This window comes from Nelumbo nucifera, chromosome 2 (genome assembly GCF_055504915.1).
Source record: "Nelumbo nucifera cultivar China Antique chromosome 2, China Antique-T2T, whole genome shotgun sequence".
NCBI lineage: Eukaryota > Viridiplantae > Streptophyta > Magnoliopsida > Proteales > Nelumbonaceae > Nelumbo > Nelumbo nucifera.
The window spans coordinates 105,913,055-105,931,730 of NC_142650.1; the positions used below are offsets into that span (position 1 = coordinate 105,913,055).

General features: G+C 36.1%; 1 protein-coding gene and 1 long non-coding RNA gene across 3 annotated transcripts; one reads left to right on the forward strand and one right to left on the reverse strand.

Annotated features, from left to right (window-relative positions):
• The first annotated feature begins 845 nt into the window (after positions 1–845).
• On the forward strand, positions 846–11,661 carry LOC104603592 (uncharacterized). 2 transcript variants are annotated; one of them, XR_016082978.1, is made up of 4 exons: positions 846–1,021; positions 4,724–4,809; positions 8,832–9,175; positions 9,290–11,661. It is a non-coding gene; the product is annotated as an uncharacterized LOC104603592 (long non-coding RNA). The 2 variants fall into 2 exon arrangements; XR_016082977.1 differs by lacking the exons at positions 8,832–9,175; positions 9,290–11,661 and adding an exon at positions 8,132–8,816.
• A 342-nt stretch (positions 11,662–12,003) lies between these two features.
• LOC104603495 (linoleate 13S-lipoxygenase 2-1, chloroplastic-like) lies at positions 12,004–17,684 on the reverse strand. The gene is made up of 9 exons (XM_010267546.2): positions 17,265–17,684; positions 16,634–16,902; positions 15,427–15,664; positions 14,242–14,550; positions 14,083–14,168; positions 13,880–13,990; positions 13,481–13,782; positions 13,039–13,305; positions 12,004–12,898 (listed from the first exon to the last, which is right to left on the reverse strand). The coding sequence occupies exons 1-9, from the start codon at positions 17,620–17,622 to the stop codon at positions 12,139–12,141; spliced, it is 2,700 nt and encodes an 899-aa protein (XP_010265848.1). The 5' UTR covers positions 17,623–17,684; the 3' UTR covers positions 12,004–12,138.
• Positions 17,685–18,676: the final 992 nt, after the last annotated feature.

An 18,676-nucleotide genomic window follows, 5' to 3' on the forward strand; every position in this document is an offset into this window, starting at 1 on the left:
GAACTGGAAATTGGAGTGCAAAGTCTGTCCTTTGCCGGCGCCGAGCAATGTTGCTACCGCTACCGATCTCCAGGTCTTAGAACACAAACCTCTCGCTCCCGTTTATGGCTCTGATACCATGAAAAACCTTGTGGAAATTGTGTCTCTCATTATGCATGATACATCCTATATATATACAATTCCTATGCCTGAATTTAGTAGATTCAGTTGCAATAGGAAATTACTAATTACAAGTTCCCAAAGAAATCTAGGGAACTACTATCCAAATACATCTAGGAAACTACCAATTAGCAAGAAGATTCCCAACACAGGAAGGATACGTGGAGATCTCCAATACAGGTAGGTTTCCCAATAAGATCATTTCACCGATTCCACTTTCTCCCTTTTGGGGATGGGAACCAAGTTTATATGATTAATTTCCTTAGTTTTTTTAGGATTTTGAAAAATATCTTGGATAAATTTCCCACTTCAGGCCACAATTCTGGTAGAACAAAGCATGGGTTCCATCTAGTCCAAGGGCCTTTAAAGGGCCAATAGAAAAGAGAGCCTATCTTACGTCTTCGGTTGAAGGAATTTCACAAAGTGCTTTGTTCAAACATCAATTTGATATTTCCTACTTTGAGAAGCACAGTCTCATCACCATGAATGATTTGGTGCCGATTTTGACAAATTTACATTTCTCGGCAAATAGATTCAAAATTTCAAATACAATTAGTTCTCTCAGGTTATGTTTGTTTGCTGAGAAAGGGATGAGAAAAGGGAATATTCCCGAATGATTCTCTCTTTCTTGTGTTTATTTACTGGTAAACAGTGTTTTGGGATGAGAAACTAAAGGGATGCGGGTTCCCAAAATTTAGTGAGAGGGATCGCACCATTTTGGTGTGACCCCAGTGAGAAAAGAAAAGTCTAAGAAAATCTATCGGGTTTGTCAGAGCAAGAAGTCGACAAGCTCGTCACCCCTTCGAAGCCGTTGTTCCAATGGCCATATCTCTGGTAGCTTCTCCGGCGATCTCTGTGGATGGTAACACAAGATCCATGAATCCCTCTCTCTAGCGGTCCTGTTCTACCCTTTTTTTGTTGTTTTTCATTCCATGGTTCTTGCTCAGCGAAGAAATCTTGAGTTACCTTTCTGTGTTCTTCGGCCATCTCTATGTTTTCTTTTTGATGTCATTGTTGATCCAAGCCAAAATCTTGAGATAGAAAAACCATCTTCTCTCTTTGAATCGAAGAAATGGGGATTTTGATGATTATAAATAGAAATGGGGATTTTGGGTACGTTAGAAGGTTAAATGTAGTTAGAAATTATTCATGTGCTTAGGGTATTTTTGATGGTTTGAGTTGTGATGGTATAAGGTGCTTGTTTATGAAATCGATGGGAGATATTTGGGTTTGGATTCATTTTATTGCAGGTATAAGATATTTGGGTTTTGTTTTTTCTCTCTAAAGAATGATGTTATTATCTGTTTATGTGATTTTATTCATTTATTTGTTGTTCTCCCTTTTTGCTTTTCTCCAACATAGGATTTGAGTATTTCTAATGAAGGTGCACTTAGTGGAGTTTGTAACACTTATTTCTTATCATTCTAAAAACACCTTAGCACTTTTTTTTGTTTTGGGGGGGGATTATTTTGCTCTGGCGAGCTACTGTGTCTAAATTACTCAAGTACAACTTTACACTGATTGAGTTAGTACTAGTCAAATCTAGTTAATGATAGTGAATTTCTTATCAAAAAATCAGAAACCTGATTTTAAGCTGATCAAATTGGTAAAACGAATTAACTATCTTATTTGAGAAGTCTCTTCTGAATGTAAGGAAGTTCTGTAGGTTCAGGTTTGCTATTCTAGTAAAGCTGGTAACAGTTGATACTGCATACTAGGCTACTAGCATTCATATCTTATCTTAACCTATTACTCTAATATACTTTTTTTAACTTCTTTTTGTAGGGAGAGGTAGATGGGGAAGAAAGAAAAACTAAAAACATTTGAAAATGCAATTTGGTTTAATAATAATTTTGAGCCATTGATCCTATTCATGTACTTCAATATTTTTATGTGTTTTCCCCTTTAAATAAAGTGTCTTTAAATTGGAATATTTGCATTTACAAATACAGAGTTTTTTCTAACAAGCTTTGTTTGTTGAGTCAAAAGGATAAAACTTGCTTCTTTGATTTGACAAAGCAATATGAGTCTAATGTAAGTTCTGATATGATAAAATCCATGCTGAAACTTGATTGCATTGTTCAGATTGTATAATTTTATTCAATGGGATGGTGTTGGGAAGTAAAATGTAAATATTGTCTTATGTGCTTCCTGTATCAAAACAAAAGGAAAATGAATTAGCATTCTAATCATTGAGAAAAAGAAAAAGGAAAAAAAAAAGAAACCTTGCCATTTTTTATTTATCAAAGTCAAGTTCCATGTAAACTTGCAACATGCTTAGGTTCCTTTTCAAACTTGCTTTGAAAATTCATATTTATATAGTGTTTTATGAATGGAAAACTCTGAGAGTACTTCACCTTGTACCTTACCTTGCACCCCAAGCTCTAAGAACCCCTTGTGTTTTATTGCTTCAAAATTGTTCATGTAGCAACAAGCAAACTTCAAAATTGATGTGTCATTTGAAATCTATGCTAGTGCCAGAGAAGAAAAATCATAACAATAAATGAATTTGTAGGGAATTAGGAAGGCATTAAACATTTTCTCTGCAACGTAATTTTTTCTTTTTTATGTTGCTACATTATTTTCTTTTGGTTTTTATGAATCATGAATAATTCAGTGTTCTATCTAGCTTGCCTACCTATTACTTCTCTTTGTTTTCATTACTCGCCTTTGTGGCTATTACACTGGAGAAATTAAGAAAGGATCTCCTTTGGTAGGTCCTAGAGAGGACAAGAAGCTACACTTGGTTTTATGGTATTCCATTTGTACTCTCAAGGATTGTGGGGGTGTGGGTGTGAGGAGGTTGAGAGGGGTGAATGATGCTTTGCTTTGTAAATGGCTATGGATGCAAGTAATTGAGGGTAAGTATGGTAGCTCCTGGGTTGGTCTGCTCTCCCTTCTCACCTTTTCCATGGCACTAGTGTGTGGAAAGGTATTGTGGTGCACCTTTGTTTCAAAGACATATAAAATTTAAGTAGGGGAGGGAAGCAGAGTTTACTTCTGGAAGGACATTTGGTGTTTAGATCAGCCTTTAGCCGAGGCCTTTCTGACTTTGTTCTCCATTGCCTTTAACAGAGATGGTGTGGTAAGGGGATTTCTTGGAGTTTGTTAATGGTCAGTTAGTTTGGTTCCCCAGGTATCGAAGGAAACTTAAATGATTGGGAGGTGGATGCACTCCAAAATCTGTTAGGGAGTTAATTATCAAAAAAAAAACTGTTAGGGAGTTTGTAGGAGGTTCAAATCAATCTAAACTCTAGTGGCCTGATCCTGGTTTCGGAAGTCTCAGGTTCCCTCAGAGATTGTCTCTTTCTTATGGCTTGCAGCAAGGGGTAAAGTTCAAACAGTGGATGTTTTACTAAAGCAAGGATTGACCTTCAAAGGTACCAGTGGCTTGTGTGGGTCAGCTCCTGTTGAATGGTATTCTATGTTAAATGGTAAACAATTTTAGTGTGCATGGTATCACATTGATTCAGTTAGTTTCATAAGGAAATAGAAGCCATGCTCTTTTTATCAAATCCTGTAGATGATGCTTTGCTTTGCTCTCACATGTGGCATTTGGAAGGACTTAAAAGGACTTTTGAGGGTCTGAAAATTCCCATACCAGAATTTCCTGGATTAAATTGAGTTTGATGAGGTTTGGGACTGGTAGGCTTCAATCCACCATTGCTATACCCTCTGAAAGAAGTTAAAAGTGGTATTTCTTGATCAGGGATAGATTAGTAATTGTGTTGAAGATATTGAAGGGAGATGGAGCAAGTGGAACATAGATCTTGGGTATTTGGATTACTGATCATGGGTTCCATGTTGTGCCAACAGCTTCACTTTTAGTGTGTATTTTGCATTCAACATATTGTTCAATCATTCCTTGCCTTATTTAGGTAACATAAATACAGAGGTTAGAGGATCTGGCGTCTAGAGGTTCAAAGGTTTAGAGTCAGGTGGAGATCATATTTATCTTGAAAAGTGAATTAGGGATTTGGGTCTGAAATTGGAAGTGCCTTGGGCGAAGGTAGCAGGAGTTTTGGTTATGAGTACGACTAATTGTGCCAATATGTGCATGGTGGATAGTGTTCTGTATGCATTTTGCCCACACTTAATTTAGTAACTTGGAAAAAAGGATTATAACCTATTGGCCATGCATTCGGGGTGGCTCCATGTAATGTGCAAGCTCTAGCTATTTCCTTGGAAAAATATTAGCTCAATATTACAAGATCTCCAATTCATGCAATGTAATGTTTGGTATAAGTTGCTGGAATTCCAAGTTCATGTAATGATGTTAGCAGCTTGCTTTATGTTAGAACTACATGTTATTCTTCTATCTTATTCTTTTATATGGTATTGTGCATGACTGTTGCTATTGCTAGTTACTTAATGTGGTCTTAAGTGCAATGACATGATTTCAACCAATCTAATTGGTAAATCTCTCATTTCCTAATTTTTATGGAAAATTGATTTCACATAGGTGGAGTCTCTCATTTGCTAATTCATATGGCTTCTCATATTGAAATATCATTTGAATTATGTACATCATACATGGTTTTGACCTCTTGTCTTTATGCCGTAGGAAGAGTAACACCTGAGAGTGTAATATTCAACTTTGGCACCCTTTTGCTTGACCTTCTAAATGAAAAACATATACCTCCAAGCCATGTAAGTTTCTGGTTCCTTTCCTAATAAAGCCACTCTGATAAAACAAATCGAAAATGACCTGCACTTAGATGTTTTATATTTTGTCTTTATGACTGCATAATAGATGGATGCTGGGATGAGCTGTGAAGGAACCAATATTTCAATGAATGATCAAGAAACTGTAGTCCCAAAATCATTTTTTTCTTGAAATTGACATCAATTAATGCAATACTTAAAAATGCAATGGAAGAAAGTTGGACAAGGGTGGAGAGTCTATTGTAGCTTAGAGAGATAGATAACCTTGGTATTTGTATTGTGGGGCCATAATACGAACTTTGCTACATGGAAACACATCAGTTATGGGGCAGAACTAGTTTTGGAAAGGGAACAATGCAGGAGACTTTTGGGAATACTTTTCAGTTGAGGATTCTTTTTTAATCAGCTATGGTTCCTTTTTGTGAGGTGGGACTAATAGAGAGGAGTTTTTTGTAGCATAACCATCACCATTAAACTTCTGTAATAAAAAAAAAATCAATTTGGCACTTTATTAATAAAAGTCTTTATTACATGGTAATGCATTAAATTAGTGTCAAAAACACCCAACTGTTTTCATACTGAGATATGCATTGTTTGATCAGATAGAGAGGTATTTTGTGAATAAGAGCTTTGTCTAGGTGATCAACCAAGCTTGCTAGTGCCTCTACCAACTGCCAACTGCATGATAGTCTAGGTTGTCAGTTGCTACAAGGTGGTTAGCTGTAGTAATACTTATTTGTTGGGGGATATGGAAGGAATATTTTTATTTTTCTTTTTGGTGCAATAATAACCAGAGAATTTGTACTAACAGAAAATGTACTGAAAAAATAATTTACAGGACGGACATGAGGTAAAAGATCTTTTGGCAAGCAATAAAAATAGATATTGAACGATATGACATTGTGTAGATGTATAAAAAACAATGTTTCTGTTCCAAAATCTATTTTCTTATCAACATTTTTTTTCTTGCATGGTAAAGAAAAAGTTAGAGGAATTACAAAGCCTGGTTTGGCTGACTCTTTAGCCAGACAAGGGATAATAGGGAGCAAGTGTATTGGGTTACAACTTAAAAGGGCTTATTTGTCCCAAATGCTACTGCTTGTATCTGGGGCATTGTATCACTTCTACATTCTTTTTTCTTGTTATTATAATTTCGTTATCCATTAAAGAAAAACAAAGCCCGACGATAAGATATCACCCTCAGCAAAGGAAAAGAGCACTCTCTTCACCCACACCCCTTATTAAGCAAAATTCTACATTTTTTTTATCAGTGAAAGTAAAAATTTTATTAGTTTCAAAAGTTAAAGTGCATGGCTGTAACAGAATGGTCAGCCTCAACTAACCAGCCTCAACAAAATTCTACATATTCAATTGCATCAATCCCACTGGAACACATGCACACACACCAAAAAAAAATCTAAAACTAGGGCTTGACAACCAAAACAAAGAACCTAGCCATTCCAATTCAGATTCTGTAACATCTAGAACCTCTTCTTACCAAAAATTTGCCTTAATGTCTCAGAAACCCCATTTACTACCAGAGCTCCCAACTCTAACAGTCACCATACCTAGACTAAAACTCTGATCTCCCTAAGCCCCCTACCAGAAACTTATATAAACTCAATTCATCAGTCACCATACCTAGACTAAAATTCAGAGTCACAAGCCTTGTTCATTGATTTCAGCATCATTAAGTATAAACCTATAAAAGCTTTTTCAGTACTTCAGCATAGCTATTGCATGCTTCTCTGTTTTGTTTCAGGTTATTGCATGTTGTATGACCATAGATCAAAACTTTGAGAGATGCAAATACAATAAAATTTGTATCAATGTTCCTAGGTTAGTATATATAATCTGATATATCACATACAATCTAGCTCCAAGGTAGCTTCCTACAATCAGTCACTTGTTTGTCTATAAAAATTACTTATTTGTTACACTTGTTTTTGTTTTATATGGTGAATATATGATATTAGAGATGTGTCCAAATGTTTTCTACAAATTATTTTGTATTTCTTATACTTTTGTGTGTTTTATTGCTTCCTTTCTTTTAGAATACAAGAAAGAAGGGAGTGGAGTTATAATCTTTGTTTGAGGGTGTATTCTTCATATTCATACTTTCATATGCCAAAAATATTGATAATTGTTTATTTTTAGATATAATTTTTTTTTCTAAAAGGAAGTGATATAGGAGCTGACATGTCAGATCTGAGATTTTCTAAATATATATTGATGGGTAGTGTGATTATTGTTGTAAAATTTTGAAGCTTTTTTTGAGTCTTTAGTTTTCCTAACTGGTATTTGAGTCATTAAAGAGAGTATTTACTTTTCCAGCATGTAAATTATATAGGCATTCTAGAATGAATTCCCCAACTCATTTATTTATTTATTTATTTGTTATTTTCTATGAATAGATGGATCAAAATTTGCTTTATGCAATTATTAGGGCTACAACTGCTACGGTTGCAGTTACATTTTCATTGTTGCAAGAATATGTGGATTATATTGATAGGGAACCATCCGTGAACTGGGATTTTGAACGAAGGGATTTATTGGATAGATTATATGGACAGAAAGAAATAGATTGTTATAACCAATTGAGAATGGGGAAAGCAGCCTTTGCAAGGCTATGCAAGATTATTCATGAGACAGGAAGAATACATGATACAATGAGGTGCACGGTAGAAGAACAAGTGGCACGCTTCCTACACATATTGGCACACAACGTTAGGAATAGAACAATGGGCTTTCATTTCAGTCGGTTTGGTGAGACTGTGAGCTGTCATTTCAATAACGTATTGAATGCTTTGTTGAGCTTGGAGGATAGGTACTTGATTCAACCAAGTGGTACTGAAACACCTCCAGAAATTAGAAACCAACATGATTTTTGACCATATTTCAAGGTAATTAAGTGATAAAGTCTTCTTTATGACGTATACACCCAAAAAAAGGATTAATAAAAAACTTAAATCTACTGGCCGGATTGTGTTGGGGCAATCAAGGGCTCACACCTCCCTGTGAAAGTCCCTTCTACTGGTGTTGTTAGGTTTCGAGGTCGTAAATCTTATCCCACACAAAACATCCTTGCTGCATGCACTTTCAATTTGTTGTTCACATATGTATTACCTGGTTGGGAGGGTGCCGCATCGGATTCTCATATGCTTAACAATGCTCTGAGGAGAGAGCATAAATTAGAGGTCCCTCAAGGTAGTAATAAAATCTCACAAGAGACATTTTTATTTAATAGTTAAGTATGTACGTGTTTTCTAACTTTTAATATTTTAAATAGGTAAATATTATCTTGTAGATGCAGGATTTTCATTAAAGACGGGGTTCATTACACCATATCAAAACACACGATACCATCTAAAGGAATAGGGTGCATATCAACCTGAGAACCCAAAAGAAGTGTTCAACCTTCAACACTCATCACTTAGAAATGCCGTTGAACGGATCTTTGGGGTATTGAAGAAACGCATTCCAATCTTGGTATCTCAGCAACATTACCCTTTTAAGTCATAGGTGAAGATTGTGTTTGCATGCTGCATCTTACACAACCATGTCATGGGTGTGGATCCGTATGATTTCATCATGCGTCAGTATGATCGAGAAGCAGTTGATACTGAGGATGATGTAGGAATTGATGATTTAAATGATGATGGAGCAGACAATACACAAATCTCCCAACTATCTCAACGAGTTAGTAGAAATGAACAATCAAGGGAAGGAACTCGTCTCAGAGAAGAAATAGCTACCCAAATGTGGGTTGATTATGTCTTGTATCGATCTAGGGCTCGACATTAATTTCTTCCTGTTGTTTAACTCTTTCTTTATAATATAACTTTTGTTGTATAACTTTTTTTCTGTGTGTACTCACTTCTTTAACTGATTATGATGTTTGATTTTATTAATTGTCTATTGCTATTTATACAAAAATACCTTGTATTAATTGGTGTTATGGATATATATTGTTGATTTGCATTGTTCATTTGATTGGCATGAAACAGAAATGGACTCTTCTAGCTCTCAGCCTGAAAACAAGACTGGAAAAACAAATATGAGTTGGACACAGGATATTGATAATTTACTCATTGACACACTTGCTGAGCAGGTCAACCTTGGAAACAAGGTTGACAAAAATTTCAAATCACCGACTTACACTGCAGCAGCACGTGCTATTAGTACTAAGTTTTCAATTGAATGTACTCAAGGATACATACGAAATAGGCTGAAAACAATCAAGCAGAATTTTGTAATATTAAAAAACCTTTTGAATCAAAGTGGTTTTGCGTGGAATGATTCAACCAAGACAATAGATGCAACACCTGATGTTTGGGCTACATATATTGAGGTAAAATAGATTAACAACACTTATACTTTAAACACTTGGTTTACAAATTATATGAAAGATGACTTATTAGTACGAAAGGTGACTTATTATGGAACTCCCATGGTAAATGAACAGGCACATCCAGAGGCAAAGCAGTTTAGATGAAAAAGCATTCCAAACTATGACCAATTGGCATTAGTATGTGGAAATGATCAAGTGACTAGAAATGGTGCCTTTACAACCAAGGAGCTAAATAAGCAAGGTGCAATTTCTGCAACTGCCACTAGTGCAACACCGAATGTTGAGCATGTGTTTGATGACATTGATGAGACTGAGAATTCTGGAGATCCTAACCTTCAAACAAAGCCGGTGGAGGGAAATAGTTTTGCAGAAGGAAGAGTTTTAGGAAAACGGAAATCATATGCTGCAATTGTTGCTAAACAAGTGCAAAACATTGCTACACATCTTGGGAAACTTGCATCTGCAGTTGAAAGAGGGTTTGGTTTATTTAGCAAGGAAAAGGTGTATGCCGATGTTATGAGCATAGAAGGATGTTCAGTGGCATTTTTTATGAAAGCATATGACTTCTTAGCTGAGTCTGAGAGTCGAGTTATGACATTTTACGGAGTGGAGCCAAATTTGAGGAAGGCATGGCTTCAAATGAAGTTAGGGCCTCCATATTGAAGGGATGGATAAAAGACTTAAACTATAACTCACATTTATTAACAAACTAGGTACTAATTATATATGACAAAAACTTGTTTTGATGGTTGAGCCTTTGCGTCCATTTTGTATATTTTTTGGGGATGCATTGGCAATTTGATTGTTGTCCCTTTTTTTTGCGATGGTCAATCTACTTGTATTAGGTGGAATGAATGGTTAAATTTTACCACAAATGGATTTTTTGGTATATGGATGATTATAACTACATGGAATGAATAGGCTGAACTATTGGCATTGATGAACTAATTACAGGTTAAAGACAAATTCAAATGATTTATTGATGTATGTATGACTTTTTGAATGAAATATGTTATTGAATGCAAATTCTTTGATGTATCAACAGGTCCAAATAATAGAACAATTTTAGTTCCTAGTAGACTATTTTATGAATGCATGCACAGGTTTTTTATGGATGAGTACATTGCCTATGAACAAATTCTATGATGAATGAGCAGGTCCAAATAATTAAGCATTTCTTACTCTTTTTAAGTAAAATTTTTGAATGAGCAAGTTTATTAACACTATCATGCCACGTGGCAAGTTCAATCATGTGTCATACATTTAGGGGGTGCAAGTTGTCATAAAAGTAAATTACATGCATTTTCTTAGTTGAGAAAAATTTTCTCAGCAAACAAACACTAGAAAGTGGATTTTCTCACAAAAATTTTCTCAGCAAACAAACACATTAAAACTAACTGAGAAAATAAATTTTTCTTTTCTCATCCCAACATTTCTCAGTCCAATTTTCTCAGCAAACAAACAGACCCTTATGTTTCAAGTATATATAAATGATGTTTTAACTCAGAACATTGCAGATTGAAAATCAACAGTACCAAACACAACCTAATCAGTGTTCTCAAACAATTTCTTAACCCCAATGGGCAAACTGGTGCACCATTGACCCAAACAGCACTGACCAGGTACTAGTAGGGATATCAATGAACTGGTCTTGGGTTGGACCCTGTTCAAATCGAAATCAATTTGGATGGATTGACCGACTGATAAGATATTGAATTGGACCAGTCCAGACTTAATAGTCAAAATTCAGTATTTGTTGGATTGGATTGGACCTGGTCCATCTGAAATGGATTTATATTGGATTGGATCAGAATGAACCAATACCCAGCCCATTGATAAAAGATAAGAATACAGATGTCAATGGATCAGATTTGGATTAGAACAAATCTAAATTAAAAAACCAATTTGAGTAAATTGGATGATCCTAACATTGAATCGGGTTGGATTGGATGATCCAAAATGGTCCAAATATTCATCGGATTGGAATGGGCCTAGTCCATTTGGATGTGGATAACTGTCAAGAGACATGTTGCAATACGCAAAAGGACGGTGTCCAACCAGTCACCAGGCAGCTCTCTAGCTAGGTCAAGGTTTGGGATGGTTTAATTTTAAAGCAGTGACATTTTCGGGCAGGTATCAACCTTGTATTCTGTACATGAGACAAATGAAATTAAAGATTTGACATCCTCTTACAATTCAATGGTTGGCTGGTTTCTTCCAATTTTATCAACTTTGTTTTTTTAGTTTAGAAGCTCTTTCCTTTTCTCTCTCTTTCTGGTAAAAATTGTTTCTTCTAGGCCCCAATGTGATAGGGAGAATGCATATTACTTTTGCTCTGAACAAGTAAGGAGTTTTGCTCTTATGAGGTTTGGACTCAAGGCTCTCTAAGGACGGATCTTACTTTAGACCTTTAGAAGCTTAGATGCAAGGTATTTTTGTGCTTCATCTTAATATTTTTTTGACATGCTTTATACAAATTGTCAGGATGCTCCTTGATTTCTGGTTAATTTTCTTTTTCAAATTCTTTAACTGAGCTTGTATTTCCATAAATATGTTTTGTTCCTTGAGAAAATAATAACAAAGATGAAAACAGAAATTGAAAAATACCAAATCACCAATTAAGTTAAATATATTTGTTTTTGCATTGAATATATTTGTATTTGCACTCTTCCCAAACAGAGCATAAATGAATTTCTCAAGTTAAAAAGTTTCTGATCCTAGGGTCTTGCATTCAAAACTTGTATCAGTCTATAATCTTCTCGTATTCAAAAGCTGATTCAAATTGGTTTGGGTCATATTAAATCCATTTTCCAAAGTGCATGTGTATATGTAATTAATCGATCAAACACTCATTGAGTTTAATCTCCAATAAGATTAAAATCCTACATGCTTGTTATGACAATACGAATTAAATGAAGATTATAAACACTACACATAAAAAATAAAAAGAAAACTAAATTAAACTAAATGGAAGTGCTATTGGGAACTCCCATTCCTGTCAACCCTTCTTTAGAAAATGGCTTCAAAAGCTGATATGGCACAACACCAGCTCCTGTTCTGTTCTTCAGCTTGAGATCTTTATTTCTAGCATCAATAATTCCTTCGACCTCCTTCAAATTCTTATTGAACTGCTCATATGCCTTCTTTACCACTGGATCCTCTGTCCATGAAGGCTCATTTTGAGTTCCAAGGTACTCCTCATCCGATGAATGAGTCGATAATACGATTAGGACAGCCATCACCAGTGCTGCTTGAAGTTGTGAAGGATAGCAGTGCATGAGTGAGAGCTCAGGCTTTTTCAATAATTGCTGCAATTCTTGTTCTGTAGGGTCCTCAGTAGGCATATTAGTCCTAGCAATTGTTGGTCGATTAGGGAAGTAACCTCCATATGCATATTGGCCAAAGTTGACAGCGGCATGATGAGCAGAAGCAACCCAGATGATTGTTGTCAATATCTCAATAAGATCATCTTGAGTTCTGAGGACAGGCCACCATGGCTCATCCTTCTTGTCTTCATGGCCTTTGGTTCTGACCTCCGTCCACCATGCCTGGAGCTCTTGATCTGATTCAATGAGGTTGGGATCTTGGTAGTAGTGGTTGACATAGTCACTGACCCATTGTTTTATGGCTGTCCACAGTAGGAGGCCATCACTTGCAAATGGGTAGTCCTCAATTGTTAGCTTCAGACCATGTTTGGCTGTTGGGTCCTCTATTGCCATTCCCCTAGTAGTTTGGTGAAGTTGGTTCATCAGTTAGAATTATCTCTATGCTTACATTAATAGATAGTATAAGATTTTAGAGTAAATAATACCACTCCATTCTCAATGGAGATTAAACATAAATTGACATCATTTTCAGTTTACCTGCTAATTAGGTCTGCTGGAAGACCCTGCTTGTCGAATTGCCAAAACTTGTCATAGACAACAGAGCTAAGCTCCATTGAGTACTTAGCTGGGGAGAAGGAGTCTTCAATTATCCCACTTGCATTGATGAGGGCTGTTCGAGCAAGAGCATTGATGCGCATGGTGTATCGGAAGTGGGGATGCAACAACTTATATATCGGATGCATCGCACTCAACTGCCGATTTGATGCGATTATGTAAGGCTCCATACAGCAATGTGTCCTTAACCTAAAAAAGATAAAGTAACAGAAGTTGAGCATTAGTTCTTCTATCATTTTAGAGTTTAATTCATTTAAGTTTGGGCTTATATATGTTCATTTTGAGTGAGGATCATGAAGTTGAGTATTAATTTAATTCTTCTGCTCTTAGAGGAAGATTTCAATCTGACTACAACGCATCTTACCAATGGCTGACGAGTTCGTGATAACCAGAATCATGAGCTAGTACATGCACTTTGGCTAGTCTCCAGAGCCAAGAATCGGTGGCATCCCCATTTGGCGTAAACACTTGCTTCCAAAGAGGTTTGTCATTGGTGGGTGGCCGAGTGAGCTCAATCGCTATGGGTGTTAAAATATTTTCGTGGGTAAGAAAGAATAAAGTGCGTGACCCATAGAGAGTCGTCCCTTCTAACTCTCTTACTTTGTTCACATAAGGCAGGAGTAGGTCGTGATAATCTAGCATGAAAAGTTTCTTCTGCTGCAAAGCCTGCAAGCATATAGAGAATCACAAAGTATGTTATTAGTCGTTTTATCTGTTCTTCATAGTAGTATTCCATCAATAACATCATCTTTAGAGGTGTTACCTCATCAATCGTCATGATTCCCTTGATCTCTCTCTCCACAAGTTCAGTTGTGATTGCAGATTCAGGTGGACCATAGATCTTAGGGTCAAGTTCACTCTTTAATGGCCATTCCTGCACAATTATTTAAGTCTACTATTTTATGTGGGAATTTATGATTTGTCCAATTTCTTTTTGTGTGGTGGAAAGGGGTTGGTGTATCATACCGTGACCAACTGAATGCTACAGGGGTTGATACCAGCAAGAGTCTGACGAGCAAATTCCTCGTCCCTGGACCAAGAAAAATTGTCCCCTGCAAAGCAGAAAATGCTTGAGATCTAGAGAGAGAGAGAGAGAGAGAGATAGAGAGAGAGAGAGAGACTTACTCTCTACCAACTCGGGGGTATCAAAGCGTAAGAGGTCATCTTTAATATCAGTCACCTTTGATACCACTGTTTCTAATAGCCCTTGATTTTCATGTAAAGGAATGGGCACCCCTTTGTCGAATAATTCGCCGATGGCCTTGAAGGTAGGGAAGCCAAGGTTGGTGTCAACAAGGGCTCCTCTGATCAAAGGGAGCAACCCATTCAGTGCTGATGAAACTGTTACACTTGTAAATTCCTGTTGCTTCACTTGGGAGAATGCCTCGTCTCTTGGTACGTACATGTTGCTACTCCTTTTCTCCGACAATGGATCTGCAACGTCAATGTGGTCAATATAAAATTTATATTTTATATTATATAACACATAATATGTATTTAAAATTCATGTTACACTTTATTTGATATAAAATAAAATAACGAATACATACACACACTAAATATATAATATATATTGCAGGCTTGAAGCACTGAGCTTAGACCAAACCCCTAATTTTTCAGACTGATGTATGTGAGTCTGTAATCAGGTTAGATTTGGATCAAATTAATCAACATCCAAATGCGATTCCATTAATAAAAACTGACATAATAATATGACCCCATTTCATTTTATAAATAAAAAAAGAAATTAAAGATATAAAAACTTAAATAATATAACCTAATATAAATATTGAATTTATAGTATATATTTATATTTATATATAATTATAAATTTTATATATTAAATCAATATATATATATATATATCATAAAATAATTACTTTGATTTTAATCGATGGGATGGGGGGGGGCGCTAAATCTGCATTCAATCTGATTATGTAAATGGATCATCCAAATATGAGATAATCCAATCAGGTTTTGAATTTTTGGAGTCAGTTGACAGCATTACTGATGTGGGATTGGCCCCTGGCTGGGCCTAGATACTAAACTCTGAAACAATAAAGAGCAGACTTGGGCTGGGGTTTGGAATAACTAATCGTTCCTCAATGTATAACTAACAGAGATGGGGGAAGGCCCATCTCGGTGCCTGAAAATGAAGGCCCAATAAACCTTTCTTTTCGGCTAAAATAAACAAGGCTGGACTGGACTGGTGGACCCATATTGGGTGGGAGCTCATTTTGTGTTTTAAGATCTATGGAATTGGACCATGTAACGTTGAATGGTAAAGCTATAAGCCCAAAATTCATATACCTTTCTTGGTCTTTTCACGGCCAGTTCTGCAACGCCTAGGATATGGATGCTTCTTGCCACCTAGGACTGGTCGTGCCAAGTCATCATTACTGTCTGGATCCCCAAGATCATTATACGTGTCATAATCATATATCCTGTCGAAAGTCTTTCGTTCTCCCTTTCCATTGCCACGTAGGCTCTCGAGTTCCTTCTGTCTTAGTGTCTTCAAGCCACTTGGTGTCTGTGATGGCAAGTAGGACTGGATGACACAATTAAAAGAACCAAAGTTACAAAGTGCTTAACAACTTAAAAAAAAAAATGTGACAATATGAAAAACTGATTAAACACTTATTTTCCCTTCATCCAATTTGGTTCAAATAGTGAACCAAATCAAACTAAAACCAGAAAGGTTCATTGAACTAGAAGACTAATAAATTCTTTGATCATCCTGTAATATGGCTGAGTTCCAGCTTCCAGCTAGGCTATGTTCTTCCTTCTATTTTATGGATGCCATTTTCTATGCAATTAATGCACAACAAAAATTGGTGGGATGGACCGAATGGTAAAACCTGATCTGCACACGCTGAGTTTATGGCTAATTCAAGGCCGAATTTTAAGTCTTGGACTCTTGTTCATCAAGGTTGAGACTCTAAGCCCAACCCTGTTATATTATATTATTTTTAAGGCTCAATTTGAAAGGAGTACAAATACAAATTTATATAGTATAAATACATACAAAATAATACAAAATTCAAGATTTTGCACTTCACAATTGTATTTGTATTCCTTTCAAACTGAGCTTAACAAAAAAATGCTTTTATATGAGTTAACCCAGTCAACTTGCATCATCATGATAATGTAAGTTTCCCTTTCAACCATTCATTGATAATATCTCCATACTTGTTTGGTTTTATTCATGCATAGATATTTTCGAATCACATCTGCAAGGGACTGTGAGGACCAAATCCAAATTCAATAATTGCATCTAAACCTGTGTCCTAGGATTTTTTTTTTAAGCCAATAAGACAAATTTCTTTCAACAATATCAGTACAAGCCAAGGTCCTTCAACATTAGTGGGTAGAATTTAATTTTTATTAACACTAATCCTAGCGGTATTTAGGAATATAATATAGAGGAAATACATTTATTAAAGTATAACTTGACAACAACAACAATTGATAATAGTAATTAGAGAGAGAGATAGAGAGAGATAGAGAGAGAGGTGACCTTGTTGATGAAGAAGATCCTCTTCTCTGGGTTATCAGACTTAGAATGAACCCAAGAGTTGCAGACAATATGTACAGGAGCCTGAGAAATGCCACCAAGAACAACGTCCTTTAGGAAAATCTCTTTACCAAATTCATTCTGCACAAGAACTGCTCCTACATCGCCAAAACTCGTAGGAACGTCGAATTTGCCTTGGTACTTGGCATCCTCCCCATCTTGGCTTACCCAGTCTACATGCCCCCTCACTGTTTTCTTCTCCAATCCCGTCTCTTCATCATCAAAGCATAATACATAACCAAAACAAACAACTGTTAACAAGAACTTAATGCCCTTTGATTGAAACCCAGAAACCAGTGAGCTAATTAAGGCCACCCTTTACTACTACAACTGGTGGAAACACTACGAATGCAGTAACCCAGAAACCCAGAAACCAGAAAGTTTTTCTGGAAACTGGGTTAGTGAGATCTGATAGACTTGACTCAGCTTTCCATTTTAAATGATATTTTGACTTCTGTAATTAGCTTTTTCGTTTTGGGAAGCTAATGTATTATTTATGGCTGATAAACCTCCAAAGCAGAATGCTAAGGCTTGGTGCAGAAATAATTCTCATTTATTTTTTGTTATTACTTACTTGGATCGAGCTCCGCGCTCACAAGCTCCAGAAGAAGTTTTTCACCCTGCACATCGTTGATGGTGTCCTCCACTTTGCCCAGCCCCAGGTTGGACAACAAACCAGTTAGTTTAACGTTGACAACTGCATTAACTGTTACAACCTTCTCCTTTGTAATTTTTACTGCCCTGATGTCACTAGAAAATGAGCAAACGGAACAACTCTTCCTCCTTTGACGTCTAATCGGCACTGCTCTAATCGGGAGCTTTCCGGCCGCCATGAAAGAGTTTTGCAGGAGAAATAGGGATCGGGCAGAATGATTTGTCTGATGAGCATTCAACATCTTTGGCTGTAATTTGGGAGGATAGATGGTAGTCATGGCTTCTCTTGCTTTTTACGGGTCCTTAGAGGCTAGAGCTCCCTCACTTTGTGTATTAAGCTAAGTTGTTGGTTCCATTTATAGACGAAGTCGTGAAAGAGGTTGACTTCGCTTTTTGGTATTACGTCGTCGACGTTGCACGTAAGTAGAAATGTCGAATCGGTGAGGAGCTTTTCCTAATTAAGCTGACTGGTTCGAGTTGTTCATATATTTCTTAAGAATGGTGGTTAGAGAGTGAGGGTTTCCCTCCTAATCAGAACAATGAAGAGCTTTTCCTAATGAATAAGTTGCCACTTGTCAATACAAAGAGGATCTGGGCCCACCGTGGACGGGTCCTATATGATAATCATCGATACAAGATGATGTCATCTGTATATAACCTTATTTAATTAAGACATAAATTAACCCTAACTTTTAACATAATTACAAACCATCGGGTGCCATAAAACTAATTCTATTGCTCTACGCATTGGACATTTTAATTCTTCAATGTAAATTGTTTTCCTTTGTTGAGAATTTCTAGCAAATCAAAACATGGAAATTAAAACATGTTTTTTTTGTTGTTGTTGTAAATGTACGTGTTTTTTTAAATTGAAACAACAAACGTTCTTGAATTTCTTGTTTCAAAGTTATGCTTTTTTTTTTTTTTGCTTTAAATCACACAATATATTCATAATCTTTCATAGATCATTTGGTAACAAAAACATTCACGTTGGTAACAACTCCTTTGTTGATAAATTTAATTTTTTTCATGGTAGACAAATCACAACTCCATGCGAATTTTGATGAAAACCCACTTGATTGATTAATCACTTCTATGATGCCCGTGGGTTGGTTATGTTTTTTCAGTATCATGTCATTTCGACATCATAGCCAAGCCTTTAAAGTTTTAAGGGCTATTTGTGGTAACATTAGCATTTCAAATATAAACATATCACCACATCAGCACCACATACACGTTTTGAATTTGTCTCAGCACCCTCATGAATGATAGATATGGTGCTGATGTGGTGCTGACATGGACCAAAAAAATCACATTTCTCACGAAACAGGA

What these genes read in the sequence shown, in the direction of transcription:
- LOC104603495 (XM_010267546.2), bottom strand. Translation starts at nt 17,622, where the DNA reads ATGACTACCATCTATCCTCCCAAATTACAGCCAAAGATGTTGAATGCT. An exon ending in GAATCATGACGATTGATGAG is followed by an intron (nt 13,783 to 13,879) that starts GTAACACCTCTA and finishes ATATGCTTGCAG; the next exon opens with GCTTTGCAGCAGAAGAAACT. An exon ending in CCAGCAGACCTAATTAGCAG is followed by an intron (nt 12,899 to 13,038) that starts GTAAACTGAAAA and finishes CCAAACTACTAG; the next exon opens with GGGAATGGCAATAGAGGACC.